Source organism: Mytilus trossulus, chromosome 4 (genome assembly GCF_036588685.1).
Source record: "Mytilus trossulus isolate FHL-02 chromosome 4, PNRI_Mtr1.1.1.hap1, whole genome shotgun sequence".
Classification (NCBI taxonomy): domain Eukaryota; kingdom Metazoa; phylum Mollusca; class Bivalvia; order Mytilida; family Mytilidae; genus Mytilus; species Mytilus trossulus.
In genome coordinates this window covers 60,142,980-60,158,990 of record NC_086376.1, presented here as the reverse complement: position 1 = coordinate 60,158,990, position 16,011 = coordinate 60,142,980, and the positions used below count along the sequence as shown (strand labels likewise).

Genomic DNA, 16,011 nt, shown 5'->3' with positions numbered 1-16,011 from the left:
CTTTTATATCATATCGGTTGCCTAGAAACATACATTTATGAGATATCCACTTTTGTAACCCGAATTTGTTTTCTCTTAATCGACTTATGACTTTTTTAAAGTGTTGTTCATTGTTTTAACGTGTTTGTGCTTTTGGTTTACTTAGTTTTCCATTTGATTAGGGATTTTCAGTTTTGAAATTTTCTCGGAGTTCAGTATTTTTGTGATTAAACTTTTTACTTCGGTTGCCTTTAATTATCTGGTATTAAGGGAGATGTAGGTATCAGGTTATTTGTACTCCTTGGTCATATTTTAATGCATAAAATGTTACTCCTTTGTATTTTTATTCCGGACCACCAGTTTGCTCATTTTACTGTACTAATTACCCTCGATAAGAGTATACTTGTCTGTGATTCTACCTTCCACTGCAGAGTAAGCCCATAAAGGGAACACAAATCGCCAGTCACCATTCACATAAATAGCACACCAGTTATTCCGCAACTGTTGAAGTTCTTCCAAAGGGTCACCTACATCATATACTACACTTTTGGCAATACCTTTTATTAGTACTGACTTTAATCCTGCAGCCCTAAATATAAGAATATATTTTACAGCTGAAATATAAAAAAAGTAATAATATGTGGTATGATTTGCCATGAAAACATCTCTCCACAAGAGACCACATGACGAAAAAGCTAACTACTATAGGTCACAGTACGGCTTTAACAATGTGCAAAAAATATAGTAAATAGTTTTCTTCCGTTTACTAATTCTAGCTTCCAAAATGATTTGCTTTTTGAAAAGTGTTCTCATTTGGAAAATCATTAGGTCACTAGTATTATATTTACATGGATCGTATCTAAATTAACAGACTCTTCAATTCAATTCAATGCAAAGGTTTATTTTTGGTCGACATGTCACATAACAAAAAAAATATGAGCTCTTTGTGCTTTTATAACCGACAAAAACATACATTTACACAATAATTATACACATTACTAATTTCAAAACATGAATAACATAGAACATACATGCATTGAAATGGCATGCGTTGTCATTCCATGAGTGTGTTAGACTCTTTTATTTGGTTAAAGATGTTTAAGTTCTAACATTAACTTAAACAAACTCTATAAACAAATTTAAAAATTAAAAAGAATTTCCCATTTGTAATACGGTTCAAATGGGTTTTTTTTCGTTATATTTGTTGTTATATAATAACTAATATCATTACCTGCATATTTTGACGAAGAATGCTGCATATGACATCGTCTTTTTCTTTACTTTACTCATGTAACTTAGGGGAGAATCGTCTTTTCCATTCGGAATACTTCCGGATTGGAAGTTTTGACATCCCATCCACACAAATAATGATCGCACCTTTTCAATATCTGTCGTCATAGCTTGTGTAAGGTATTTCACAAATGAATGCCAGGTTAAGCATATGTTGAAATCTGCCTGTTGCATGAACAAAATACACAAAAATATTACGATTTCTGATCACACAACCTTCAATTGAAGCCAATATCCAGGGTACCAAAAGTTTTGAAATAAGTAACGAATGATTTAACTCGTAAATATGTTATTTTTTAATCGTAGTCTTGGATTCAAATTATGTTTTTTGGGGGGATGTTTTAAAATAGGTATCCGTAATACTTTACATAAAACATTAATTTCTCAAAGAATATGTAACTTTTGACTGAAGGATAGTAATGTAGAATTTAAAAAAATAAATAATGTGGTGATGCTTAATGTATTTATGCCTGTACCAAGTCAGGAATATAACAGTTGTTATTCATTCGTTTGATGTGTTTGAGCTTTTGATTTTGCCATTTAATTAGTAACTTTCCTTTTTGAATTTCCCTCGGAGTTTTGATAAGTTTTTTTGTGATTTTACTTTTCATGGGCACATTATTAATAATACCAATTAGAAATGTATATAGGACATGGTTTTTATGTATGTGTGTGTATGCTTTGATTTATTGCACTAAGAGAACAAAAAATGTTCATTCTATAATTGGAAAGCGCACCATCCTATTAACTTATGTTGGTCGCATTTTAGTGGTGGCAATGTTTCTCAATTTCCAGGATTTTCGCTTTACTGTAATAGCATTTGATTATCAGACCAATAAAAGAATGCTTTCTATTCTCTGACACCATGGATCCATTTTTATTCCATATTTAAAGAAATTGTGATCTTACGCGTCGTGCGTTATACTCGAGTTCGGAATATCCTCCAGGAGTATATATGTGGCTTTTTCTGTCTCTTGGGGGTCTTGGTCTTGGATACTTTCTTTCTGGTGTTCCTAATTTCTCATTTATCTGCATATTAATGGAAATAGTAAACTAATCAATTTACCCCACAAGATTTTTGTTTGGCAATACACCAAGTTCTATTCATTCTCAAATAATCCACATAACAAAATATTTTTTTATTTACATTATACAGTTTTGAAATTGTTATAAATGTACAAGAAAATTCTTCCAGCGTAAACGGTCAAGTACTCAAGCACGCTTAAGAGTTTGGGTTTGGAATGGAGAATACCATATATGCAATCATACAATGACCGGAAACAGCAGGTTCTCTTTTAAAATTCTGTTTATATGTTGTTTTGTTTTTTTAAATCTGACGAGTATACAACCATCGGTGAAAGTCTAATTGCACAATGCGATCTGTATGAAATATATCATTTGTTTATACTTTACATTTTTTCAGTCTTGAATGCTCTTCTACTTCAAAATATTTTTTTTGGCTTTTTAAGGGACAAATGTATGAGTTTTGATTACACTGACGAAACACGCGCCTGGCGTACACGGTTTAAAATTGGATAATTCCGTGATATTGTTTTTACAAGCCAATAAAGTTTCTAAGCAAAAACAATTATGAACTTTACATTGAAACAGGAGAAGTGGGTTATCCCATTTATTCTCTATTCTGTAGACCCCATCCGGTACGGATAGTGATACTAACCTTTTCATTTCGGGTTTCAAGAAGATCCCCTTTTCTTCTGGAATCTTTTGACGGAAAACCGTCCATAGATGCAGCACATCCCATTTTTGACGGACATTGGAAAGTTCACATATTTTGGTCCGTTATCATTACACGCTATTCACATATTTCATTGTTATTCGTTTATTTTTCATTTTATATGGTGTTTTCACATTTTGTACGATTGTAATGATAAGTTCTGTTACTATTTGACAAACAGTATTATAATGCATTGAAAAGTAAACAGATTTAAAAAAAATAATGTATATCTTTCTATATTGTCAAAGATCTCTTCACGCCTCTCTGAATTCGAAAACAAAACATATTATTAACCTTAACAAAGTTTTTAAATGAAATCGTACTGGATATTGTTTCAAATGTATTGAAGTAAACAATGGTAACTTTATTGGGTCTTTTAACATTAATTTATCTCCAAATGTCATTACACCGTGGTGTTTAATTTCACAAAGTATAAAATTAGATCAGTAAGACATATTTATTTAATTTAGGTTATCGGTACTTGTAGATTAAATGTACAGTTTCAATTTTGACTCAAAAGTCGTTGTACATGTAACACCTTTACAAATCTTGAACCCGCTTCTGATAGTATCACAATGCTACAACATACCAAAAATAACAGGCTGTTTGATATCCAGTTGCAATTATACAATATATAAACGGACTTCTTTATTGGAGAAACCCTTTTAGTAAAGAAGTCCTAGTATAAATGGCCATGTTGGTATATTTGAATTGATTACATTTGTTTCAATGGCCATTTTACATTTTCTTTATGTGTATAATATCAGATTTCCCAACCAATTCGGTATGCTTGAGTTTGCAACTACTAATCTGACTTTATAAAACGTCGCCATTATCTTAGGCAGCAACCATTTGATTTTCTGGGGAGGGGGGGGGGGGGGGGGGCTATGGATAAAAAAGTTTGTTTCCAGGTTTTGGTGAAAAAAATAATTTGTTTTGGACCTTGAGAAAAAAAAAATGTTTGTTTCACCCTCAGCTGCCACTATATTGTAACGTTCCGGGGTTCTCTTGTCAGGATGATACACCCGTATTTACCTTTGTGGGCCTCCGGTGAAGGAATTAATAATATAAATCATAATGGAAGTTCATAAATTGTATTATTTCTATTTAAACAATACATCAAATACAGCGGTTCAAGAAACAAAATATGTTAATAATTATATACAATAAGTAATACGGCAAGGTGCATTACTTGCACTAAGATACATAAAACAATTGCTCGGTGCAAAAAGATTTACTTGGTGCACGGCATTTAAATACTCAGCGTACTCGGTGCAGCAAATCTACTTGGTGCACTGCATACTTGGTGCAGGAAAATCTAGTTGGTGCACTGCATTTATTTGGTGCAGGAAAATCTTCTTGGTGCACTGCATTTATATACTTTCAACAAGCAACTTTACTTGGTGCAGCAAATCTACTTGGTGCACTGCATTTATATACTTTCAACAAGCAACTTTACTTGGTGCAGCAAATCTACTTGGTGCACTGCATTTATATACTTTCACCAAGCAACTTTACTTGGTGCAGCAAATCTACTTGGTGCACTGCATTTATATACTTTCACCAAGCAACTTTACTTGGTGCACTGCATTTAAGAGACTGTTGACTGCATGGAGGTTTTGGAGAGAAGCTCAACGTAGGAACATGCGTTCCTTATTTTATACCATGTGTGACGTAATACACAAGTTCTTCGTAAACAAGAACACGTAACGTTACATTTGGCGCGTTATACTGAAACTAAGTATAACCAAATACAAAAAGAACAATTACACATATAAATAAAGTAGATATATAGATTTAAAGAAGTCAGTATACAATATAAGGTCAAATTATGCTATTTCTTCTGTAAAATACAAATCAGAAAACAACAACGGACATCTGCGTGTATCAAGTGTGGAACGGAGAACACGGTAAAAACTATGTTAGCTTTCAAATCACCGGGACGTAACAATATGTAATGCTAAAATTGAGAGAAAAAAATTGTTTTCGGTTTGTCGCTAAAAAAATAGATTGTTCTTCGCCGAAGGCGAAAAAAAAAGTTTGCACAGAAAAATAACCCATAAATTTTGGGTACTGACTTTATTTACATTGTTTGTATGTGTTACAGTACAGAGTTCTTTTATTTGCATTTACTAACCTTAACTGTTTATGTAATTTTTGGTCAAACATCCTTTTAGTGTGGCTCGGTACTTATACATCCCGTCATTGTGTTATAATTGTACTATGGTAATTTTTTATGTTCTTGACTTACGTCTTTGTTCATGTGCTTGTCTTTATGCCATTTTTGTTTCTTTTTGTTGGCATATTTTTTGTTTTTGTTTTAAGTGCTTAAGATTATAACACAATGTTAACTGATCACTGATGTCTCCCTATTCTTTTTGAGCATTTTTACATATTGTGTCTGTTTATTTTCTGCATACATCGTTGTCAATTTAATGGAATATTATGCGACCGTCATACAAGTGAGATGTTTAGCCAGCTATTAAACTAGGTTGAATCCACAATTTTTAAAATAAGGAAATGCCTAAACCAAGCCAAGTCCATTCGTTTAGATTAAGCGTCCAATTTTGTCATACATGTATAATATATGGGACCTTCATTTTTTTTTTATTTTCCTTGGTGTTCGGTATTTTTACTATTTCACGTTCTCTCACATTGATCAACTACATGTACACGAACAACACATCCTCTCATGTAAATATTATGCTGAGTTCACACGTAATTCGAATTCGATTCGCATTAACTAATTCGAATTCGATTCGATTCGCATTATTTAATTCGGTTAATTCGCATTCTAAACGTTTAACGTCCTAACGTCAATTCTAATTCGAATTGGAATGCGAGTCAAATTCGCTTTACTGTCCTAGCGACGTTAACTTTAATTCGGATTAACAAAAACTTATTTCTAAAGCGAATTAGACCCCGTTCACACTAGGACATTTTTATTCGAATTAAAAAAGAAGAGTGTGTGAACGCGATTAGCGAATTCGATTCGCATTCGATTCTCGATACTCAGTCTTTGCCCTAATAGGCATTTTCCCCAAGTTTCGATGACTGCATTCATTACATTTGGAACATCGTACGGTTAAAATATGGCACAAACAAATTAATTACACACCTTTATCTTCTCGTACTTCATCCGTATCGGGCAGTTGCGAAGTATATATGGTATAATTTCTTTTCGTCCTGAATGTTAACGAAATATTTGCCACTGGGCACAAGGCAGTGACATTATAAAGCATAAAAAAGGAGGTGTTTATGAAAATTCTTCAACTTTGCTGACTTACTAATTTTTTCACAATTGCATGTACATTGTCAGGGCAAAGAGTGTAAGTGCAAATACTATAAAATTGATATAAAAAGCCTTGCACAGAGTTATACCAACTTCGAATTTCATAATTTCATTACCCACAAAAATTCTGTCAAAAAAGACTAAATTAAAATATTTTATGTTTTTAATATGGCACGTAAAATGAAATATACACACGTTATACAAACACGCAAATAGGGAAACAATATCATCATGAGCAAAGAATGTCACAGACATAATTATGTACTTCAGCATCGATAGAAATATATATTTACAAACTGTAAGCAATGATAAATATAAATTTTATTGACAAATGAGACACATTATATTGTATTGACAGAAATGAGACATATTATATTTTATTGACAGAAATGAGACATATTATATTTTATTATGAAAAGAAGAAGATTACTATTGCATTTAATTCCTCATCTATTGTTAACGGTAAAAGGAATCATTCATAAGAACAGACCGCAAAAACCACCAACACGCGTCTATTCCGAACAAAAATAAATTATGTACATGAAACTAGAAACAACAAATCTTCTACCAATTAGTGTACGACCATGAATAATGAGAAAAACAAAACCATTAACTGTACACATGAAAGAATTAAAAAGTGAAAACCAACAGCCTAATTTAAGCATATAACATTTTACGAAAAAACAATTATGATCAACGGTAACCAACATCTACTAGACCACAAAAGCATGAATTGGGACATGAACATAAAGAATGCGGCTGGGTTAAAATCATTTGAGGTCGTCTGAACTAATATATTTCTTAGAACTCTTCAGAGAACAAATATAAAACCTCATAAATAAGCAATTAAGAAATGGTAAAATTAAAGTGAAAATAAGAAGATACAATGATAACTAACTGATGCTATTTACACAATTTAGAGAGTCATGAATGTCTCTTTGCAGTATCCATAAATTATAATAAATACACTCATAAACACGTGTGCGTAATCTTACTCTCATTCATAGCTAATTGTATAGGTTTGATCAGGATTAAAACGTGTAACGAAAACTTATGATCATGACGGAGTACAAGTAGCAGTAGGGCTACTTCCAGTTTATGATTTCGTGCTTAGATGGGTGATGATTAAATTATTAGATTAAAACATCGGTGAACAAATTAAAAAAATATATAAAAGAACAGATCAAACCACACCAGAACGTTGGATAAGTAACCGAAACTGGTTTGAGAAACACATTTAAAATCTTTGATTTCTGTGGAACCAGTTTCTAAGAACAAAAGGAACATAAATTAGACTACCAGAAACTTTTAGCAGTTTCTAATAATGTCTAATATAACAAAAGCTCAACAAAAAATACGGTGTACATATGGTTCTTATTAATACAGAAACTAAATGAAAACATCGTTAAACAATGAACCAAATTACTATACAAACACTATATACGTAAAGGAAATAGAAATAACCACTAAATACGTGTTACTTAGTTCACAATTCGTACAATAACTTTCTCTTATCTTTTGTATCTTTCTAAGCTACTTTTTTGTTCGTTTTAAAAATAATAATATGACATGAATAAAGAAAAATAATCATTTACTTCCTAATTTCAGATTCTCTGATGTGGAACATAACATTTGATTAACTTTTTTGCAAATTGATAAAAATATATAATTAGCAAACGAAATTATTGAATCCAAATACTTTGGCTGTAAATTTTTTTTCTACATTTATACCAGCAAGCTGCCTCTTCACTCATACATATGTACATGATTCTGCTATGAAAACAATTTTTGGAATGCGAAAACAACTGTCACAGTCAGTAAAATATAGCTGGTGGTCATAACAGAACTTTTGTTTCGGTTATCTTGTTTAACTTGTTCTTTGTCTGGAAAAAAAACCAAACACGTAAATACCAAAAATTAGCTATTGCAATGGATAAACATATACTAATTTACATGTGTGATAAACGCCAATTAGAAAGCAATTCCTGAACATAATAAAATTACAAGGATAGCTTCAACAGTAGAGAAGTGCACGTACTACATGTCAATCATGCCATTAAGAGGGCAATTTGAAGTCGCCAACAGTACACAATCATCAGTACCAAATGTTGAGATTTTTTATTTATAAAGAAAAATACACTCTTCAACAGTACACAAGTGTCTGAAGTATATAGTAATCTTGTCATTCAGTGGAAAACATACACCCATTGACAGTACCAATTGACTGTTTTATGTGTTAATCTTGCCATCCAGCGGGAAACATATAGTCCTCAGCAGCTCGTCATTCAAAGGGCAACATAAAATTCTGGATCCTCAATGCTCTTCAACTTTGTACTTGTTTGGCTTTATAAATATTTCGATATGAGCGTCACTGATGAGTCTTATGTAGACGAAACGCGCGTGTGACGTACTAAATTATAATCCTGGTACATTTGATAACTAAATAAAGCCATCAACAGTATACTAGTGTCAGTTTAATCTGCTTTTTCAGAGTGCAACATACATTGTATTACTAAGTATACAACAGTAAACAAGTGCCTGTAGCATACGTCAATTTTGTAATTCAGAGGGTAAGCTATTGTCGTCAACAGTATACACATGTCAATACTGTCATTCAAAGGGCAACATTCAGATGTTAAAAGTACACAAGTACCTGTAGTATACACGTCATAGATTCTCATTCAGTCATCAACATACCTTTGTCAAAAGTACACAAATACCTGTAGTATACATCAAAGATTCTCATTCAGTCATCAACATAATGTCGTCAACAGTACACAAGTGCCTGTCACCAAACGGACATCAGGTTACAAAATGGTCTTAATGTCAAGTCGTCATTTTGTCTTAAAGTCAAGTCCCATATTGTCAAATGATAAATGGTCTTCAGGTTAGGTCACTATAATATTGTCTTAAAGTTTAAGTCATCATAGGGTCTTGAGTTTGAGAATCCCACATTCAATTATCTTTAGTCTAAGGTCACTATATGGTTTTAAGGTTTACATTTCGGTTATAATATGGTTTAATGATCAGTGGTCACCATATAGTCTTATGCTGAGTAGTCACCATATAGTCTTATGCTGAGTAGTCACCATATTGTCTTAAGGTCGTGTCACCATAGGTGTGGTGTTAAAGTTTATAAGTCATCATAGTGCGCTCAATAGATAACATATATTTTACCTGCTTCTCTATACTCAGTTTCTGCAGTAGGTATGGCAGGTGTTGTTGTCCGTTTGGGTTTCCGTTTCTTTGTTACTTTTTCCATCGGCTTTGTTGTGATAATAATTGGCACCGGTGTTATAGGCTCTTTTGTAGAAGTCAATATTATTATTGTTGTTGTTGGCTTCTTTATCATTTTTTCTGTTGTTGTCATGGGTTTTGTAGTTGTGGCAACTTTAAGAGAATAAAAACATTAAAATTAAGAGTGAATATGTGGTACGATTTGCAAACGAGATATTAATTAACCAAACGGGAACAAACAACAAAAAGCCTGTACGACCCCAACAATGAGCAAAATATGAAATGTTCATTTGAAAAACAACGATATGTAGTATTGATTTGCATATTTGATTTACAACAATATTATTCAACAAATTCACCATTGATTGTGAAATTAATGTTTTTTCCCAATAACCAACAAAAAGGGCAATTTGACATAGTATTAATATCAGACAAGCTGTTCAATCACTTAATGACAATTAATTCGCATGCAATTAGTGGGTCAAAAATTGTAAAGAGATATTCAAGATTCGTCATCTAATTTTAATATTTATATATATTGTAATAAAGATCTTCTAGTTTTCATTACTAAGACTTAACTATGTACGTTGTTTTCTGTACAAAGCTTTTCAAAAGTTGGTATAAAAATATCAATCTAAAATTATAAATGGCTTACAAAGTGGTAAAATTGTAACACTGACTGAGTCTTGACCAAGGTGGTTTCCACCAACACATGTGTATTGTCCAAAATCTTCTATATTTAATTTCATTATTTTCATTGCCATAGTCATATAGTTTTCGTGAGGTACAATGTCTAATGTGTGGTCAAACGTAGAATTGGGACCTTTGGGCGAGACCCAATAGTTGTAAATGATTGGGTTTCCTGTTATATTGCATTCAGCTATTAATGACATCCCGATTTCTTTCTTGATTCTACGAGAGGAGACTGAAACTTTAACAGGATCTGCAAAACGTATAATCGATAGAACTGTTATTTCACACCGTGCACATGTTATATATATTGGATAAAAGGTATTCAAACTTTAGAAAACAAAAATATTCATACAAAACAAAATTGAAATAAAGCAAATTGAAATAAAGCAAATAAAAATGTAAGCAAATTAAAAATGAAAGCATAAATCATAAATGTTAAATTAATGATAACTTCTAGCGAAAACAAACAAAAATTAAAGGGCTTCATAACATATATAAAAAAAAACTTTCCATTAAAGCCATGATAAGTTTTAAACATCTTCAATAAAAACCGACATTCCTCTTTTATCATGTACTTTTTTAGTTTATTCATATTAAGTTTGATTGAATTGGATTTTTAAACTCCAGTGGCAAATAGTTCATGCTTAATCAGGACACGAATACAAAATGAGAGATTAGGAAAGCTGTAAAACTTTATTCCGCCATGCATTCTTACATTGAATGTCTACATCAATATCCAGTGTTTCCTCAGATTGTTTCCCATTGGTTGCTCGACATTGGTATGTCCCTGCCACAGATCTGTGGCTGTCAAATGTCAATACTTCATCACCAGACGCTATTTCTGAAATAGACAGTACGTTAAAAATAATAAGGACGAAAACATAAATGAAACGATTTTATATTCCTAATTTTTGAATGAAATATAGCGATGGTGAGACGTAAATTGACGATTAAATGTGGTTCCATTTATACTTTGAATTTCTATTTTTGAACTTATTTCAAAATTAATTTCCATTGGATTCCGATAAATGCCGACAAATTCCGGCTGCTAGCAAGAAATCAATCGAACCAACGTTTCTAGATGGTAAGTTACAATCATCTCTCATTAAAAAAAAAACGTATCCTCTTGACTTATAATAATCAGACACCCCTTGATATAATTTTGACCTTTTACCAGATACCCCTTGATATCATCTTGATTTATAGAATTATGCCCCTAAATAGTCTTTTGACCAGATATCATTTGTTAGTCTCTCTATTTTAAACAAGATATTCCTGATATATTCTCGACTTATCACTCGATATCCTCATGATTTCATCAGATATCATTTGATAGCCTTTTGACCTATCAAAAGATATTCTGGATTTCCTCCGACCTATCACTAAATATCTTTTATATCCTCTGACCTATCACCAGATATCCCTCGACAGATTCTCGATTTATCACCAAAAATGCTATATATCCTCTGACCTGTCACAAGATATCCCTTGACAGATTCTCGACTTTTCACCAGATATCCTTCGACAAATTCTCGACTTATCACCATATATCCCTTAATAGATTCTCGACTTATCACCAGATATCCCTTGATAGATTCTCGACTTATCACCAGATATCACTAGACAGATTTTTGACTTTTCACTAGATATCCCTTGATAGATTCTCGATTTATCACCAGATATCCCTCGACAGATTCTCGACTTATCACCAAATATGCAAGATATTCTCTGACCTGTCACCAGATATCCCTCGACAGATTCTCGACTTATCACCAGATATCCCTTAATAGATTCTCGACTTATCACCAGATATCCCTTAATAGATTCTCGACTTAACACTAGATATCCCTCGATAGATTCTCGACTTATCACCAGATATCACTCGGCATATTTTTGACTTTTCACTAGATACCCCTTGATAGATTCTCGATTTTTCACCAGATATCCCTCGACAGATTCTCGACTTATCACCATAAATGCAAGATATTCTCTGACCTGTCACCATATATCCCTCGACAGATTCTCGACTTATCACCAGATATCCATCGACAGATTCTCGACTTATCACCAAATATGCAAGATATCCTCTGACCTGTCACCAGATATCCTTCGACAGATTCTCGACTTATCACCAGATATTCCTTAATAGATTCCTGACTTATCACCAGATATCCCTTAATAGATTCTCGACTTATCACCAGATATCCCTCGACAGATTCTCGACTTATCACCAAATATGTAAGATATCCTCTGACCTGTCACCAGCTATCCTTCGACAGATTCTCGACTTTTCACCAGATATCCCTTGATAGATTCTCGACTAATCACTAGATATCCCTTGATAGATTCTCAACTTATCACCAGATATCACTCGACAGATTCTCGACTTTTCACTAGATATCCCTTGATAGATTCTCGACTAAGCACTGGATATCCCTCGACAGATTCCCGACTTATCACCAGATATCCCTCGATAGAATTAGGAGATAACTGTATTGTATTTTAAGCTTGGCCTTCGTAAAACGTAGATTTTACTGTCGCAAATTGAGTTTACCTAGCGACGCGGAGCGGAGATAGGTAAACGGATATTTGCGACAGTAAAATCAAGTTTTACGAAGGCCAAGCTTAAAATACAATACAGTTATCTCCATTCTAATGCCACATATTAAAATAAATGTCATTTAATAAATATTTTGGTAAAAAATTACATAAATGAAAAAGTCCGCGAAACTGTTGCATCGTCTTTAGTATCTAAACAATGTGACGTCATATGTATTCTTTGGATGTCAAAAATGAATATACTAAACGTATTTTACTTTTCGTACGCTTCAGAATGGTTTAAATATGGACTAAAAGACGGTTTTAAGGCTTAAAATGTGAATATCTTGTTTATTTTTTGAGAAATAACATATCCAAAAAAAAAATGAAATTCAAAATGGTGGCTTTCTTAGTTACGGACTGGTAGAACGTGGAATCTAACCCCTCAGAATACTTGTCAACGTCCAATGAAAAGTATCGTTACAAACTAATTGCATTAGAATCTCGACTTATCACCAGATATCTCTCGACAGATTCTCGACTTATCACCAAATATCCCTCGACAGATTCTCGCCTTATCACCAGATATCCCTCGACAGATTCTCGACTTATCACCAGATATCCCTTGATAGATTCTCGACTTATCACTAGATATCCCTTGATAGATTCTCGACTTATCACCGTATATCCTAATGATTTATCATCCAATATCAATTGATAGCATTTTGACGTGTCACAAGATATAACTTGATATCCTCTGATCTATCACCTGATTTCACTTTATTTCTTCTTGATTTAACACTAAATCTTATCACTAGATACCCATTGGTATTGTCTTCTAATTAATCAGATAAACATTATCAGCTTCATATTATTGAAGATTACCAACTGTCGCACATCCTACTATTTTTCACCAGAAACCTGTTGTTATCTTGATTTCTTACCAGCGTTTTTACTCATGTCATATTATCAGTGGTAGATACCTACATGTATCATGCAGCATGCATCTTGACTTTTAATATATATTGAATACCTGTATACTGCTTTCGTCCGTCGCTTTCTCCTATATATTTATACCAAAATATCATTATTCTTGGAAAAGCTTCTACTTTACACATAAGTTTGATAGGACCGCTATTTTCTTTTCTTATAACGTCTGTAGGACTCGACAAAGACTTGTCTATGTTGACAAAATCGTCTATAATAAGGACAGTTCAATGCATTAAACAATGATCACAATTTAAAATTGCATTCATTGGACCAAAATGGCAATTTTTTACACTTTTTAGTTTCTTTCCGTTTTTTTTGTTGTTCTTTTTTTTTTCTTTTTTTTTGTAAATTAGCAAAAGGTGTGCATAGAGATTTTGATTCTTTTGGATTTTCACGAATAACAGGTTGTAGAACTTTGTATTTTTTATTCATTGGAATGATTGCTTGTCTGCCTATCTTCACACAGAGTTTCAAAATTAAAACCTTAACACCACAGTCATTTTACGTTTATGTAATTTGACAGAGTTTTGTTTCTCACTCTTACATGATGGTGCATTGTTTGTCAGGATAACTACTAGTAATTCTAAATTTAAGGCTTGACAAAATTTTCTTTTCTTTAAATTCTTTGACAGTTTGTTGAATTAAGTCAGTTTATGCTCCCATGACAAAAGGTCATGTGGTTAATAGTCACTTTTTTAGAAATATTAACCAAGAGCAGTTTTTCACCGGAATTAGCTCTTACCATATAATGTTTTGTACCATTAACATACAGTATTGACATCCTCCAAACTGTGCAATACTAGAGTGATGAATTATTAAAGGAATAAACAACAATAGCTATCTTGTCTCCGAAAAATAACCTGTTTTCATATACAAGCGCCTGTGGTCCTGTTTTATAGAATAAATAAGAGCTATGGCGAGGCATCAAACGTGTCTCCGACACAAACATGTCGACATTGAACTTCACTGTTTGCTTAATCCAGTGTTTGAAGAACTATAAATATGTATACATATGCATACGACAGGGGCATCATCTATATTTAGTTCGTAATCAGGTCAATCAATAGTACTTGAAAACACAGTTTGAAGTTAGACACAAATTGTTCAGGTGAATCGTAACTTCTCACCTGAAACCTGAATCCTGGTATCTATGATGAGTTTATTTACAACCACTGGGTCGATGCCACTGCTGGTTGGGATTTATTTCCCCGAGGGTATCACTAGCCCAGTAGTCAGCACTTTTTGTGCTGACATGAATTGTCATCGATATAGTTATATTTATAAATTTACTGTTTACATTTTTTGATTTTTTTTAAATACTAAGGCTTTTCTACCTCAGGCATAGATTACCTTAGCTGTATTAGGCAACACTTGTAGGAATTTTGGTCCTTAATGCTCTTCATCTTCGTACTTTATTTGGCCTTTTTAACTTTTTTGGTTTCGAGCGTCACTGATGAGTCTTTTGTAGACGAAACGCGCGTCTGGCGTATTTACTAAATTTAGTCCTGGTATCTATGATGAGTTTATCTACTAAGGAATGAGATTAATTCAAGAATTTCAATGTTCTACAGAATATGTGTATGTTCACTCACCTGGAACCTGAGTTATACTTAAGGAATGAGATTTAACCAAAAGATTCAATGTTCTACAAGTGTATGTTCCCTTGTCACCAAGTTTCATCTTGTTTATGAAGAGTTTGCTATAAATTCTTTTGTCATCTGTATTAATATCACGTGACGTAGTGACGCGTGCAGACTGAACCAATCGTTGTCCGTTTTTGAGCCACACAATACCATCTTTTCCAATAGTATCAGATGTTGCGTTGCAAACCAGTGTGATGTCCTTTCCAACTTTCCCTTCTACTGGTCCACTTATATCAATGACTGTAATTTTAAAAAGAAATTGTACCTAAATGCAAACTGTAAAACAACAAACTGGCAACAAAAATCATAAACATGAATGAAAGCAAAGAACAAAGACTTAAATTTTAAGATATCTTCTTAAACATCAATATCTGTATTATATTATGACTAGTTAGGGGAATTCAAACGATAGTTACAATGATGTTAACAATTGGCGATCCTTTTAATAGTCTTGACACTTAAGTTAAAAGTCTGTTGATTTTTTTCTATGTTTTCTACCATAAATTTGTTTGTCGTTTTATGTTATTGGATTCAATTATGTCTAAAGTTTGTTCTTCATACTTTTTTCCGTCTTCCAGTTTGTCAATTGATACTTTAACTTAAATTATGTATTG

General features: G+C 32.8%; 2 protein-coding genes across 3 annotated transcripts in view; both read right to left on the bottom strand.

The window, feature by feature from the left end:
* Positions 1 to 357: 357 nt before the first annotated feature.
* LOC134716708 (hillarin-like) lies at positions 358 to 1,428 on the bottom strand. Its single transcript, XM_063579712.1, has 2 exons — positions 1,211 to 1,428; positions 358 to 568 (listed from the first exon to the last, which is right to left on the bottom strand). Exons 1-2 carry the CDS (start codon positions 1,375 to 1,377, stop codon positions 358 to 360), a joined length of 378 nt encoding a protein of 125 aa, XP_063435782.1. The 5' UTR covers positions 1,378 to 1,428.
* A 5,648-nt stretch (positions 1,429 to 7,076) lies between these two features.
* The window catches only part of LOC134715661 (hemicentin-1-like), a 50,372-nt gene continuing 41,437 nt past the window's right edge, over positions 7,077 to 16,011 (bottom strand). Inside the window, exons 8-13 of one of the 2 annotated variants that reach the window (XM_063577986.1) lie at positions 15,347 to 15,637; positions 13,798 to 13,962; positions 10,942 to 11,067; positions 10,189 to 10,476; positions 9,474 to 9,686; positions 7,077 to 8,179 (exon numbers count right to left, since the gene is read on the bottom strand). In XM_063577986.1, the coding sequence (XP_063434056.1) occupies positions 8,070 to 8,179; positions 9,474 to 9,686; positions 10,189 to 10,476; positions 10,942 to 11,067; positions 13,798 to 13,962; positions 15,347 to 15,637 (1,193 nt within the window). In that variant the 3' untranslated portion in view covers positions 7,077 to 8,069. The remainder of the gene's footprint in view (positions 8,180 to 9,473; positions 9,687 to 10,188; positions 10,477 to 10,941; positions 11,068 to 13,797; positions 13,963 to 15,346; positions 15,638 to 16,011) is intronic. The other variant, XM_063577987.1, reaches the window with a different exon arrangement.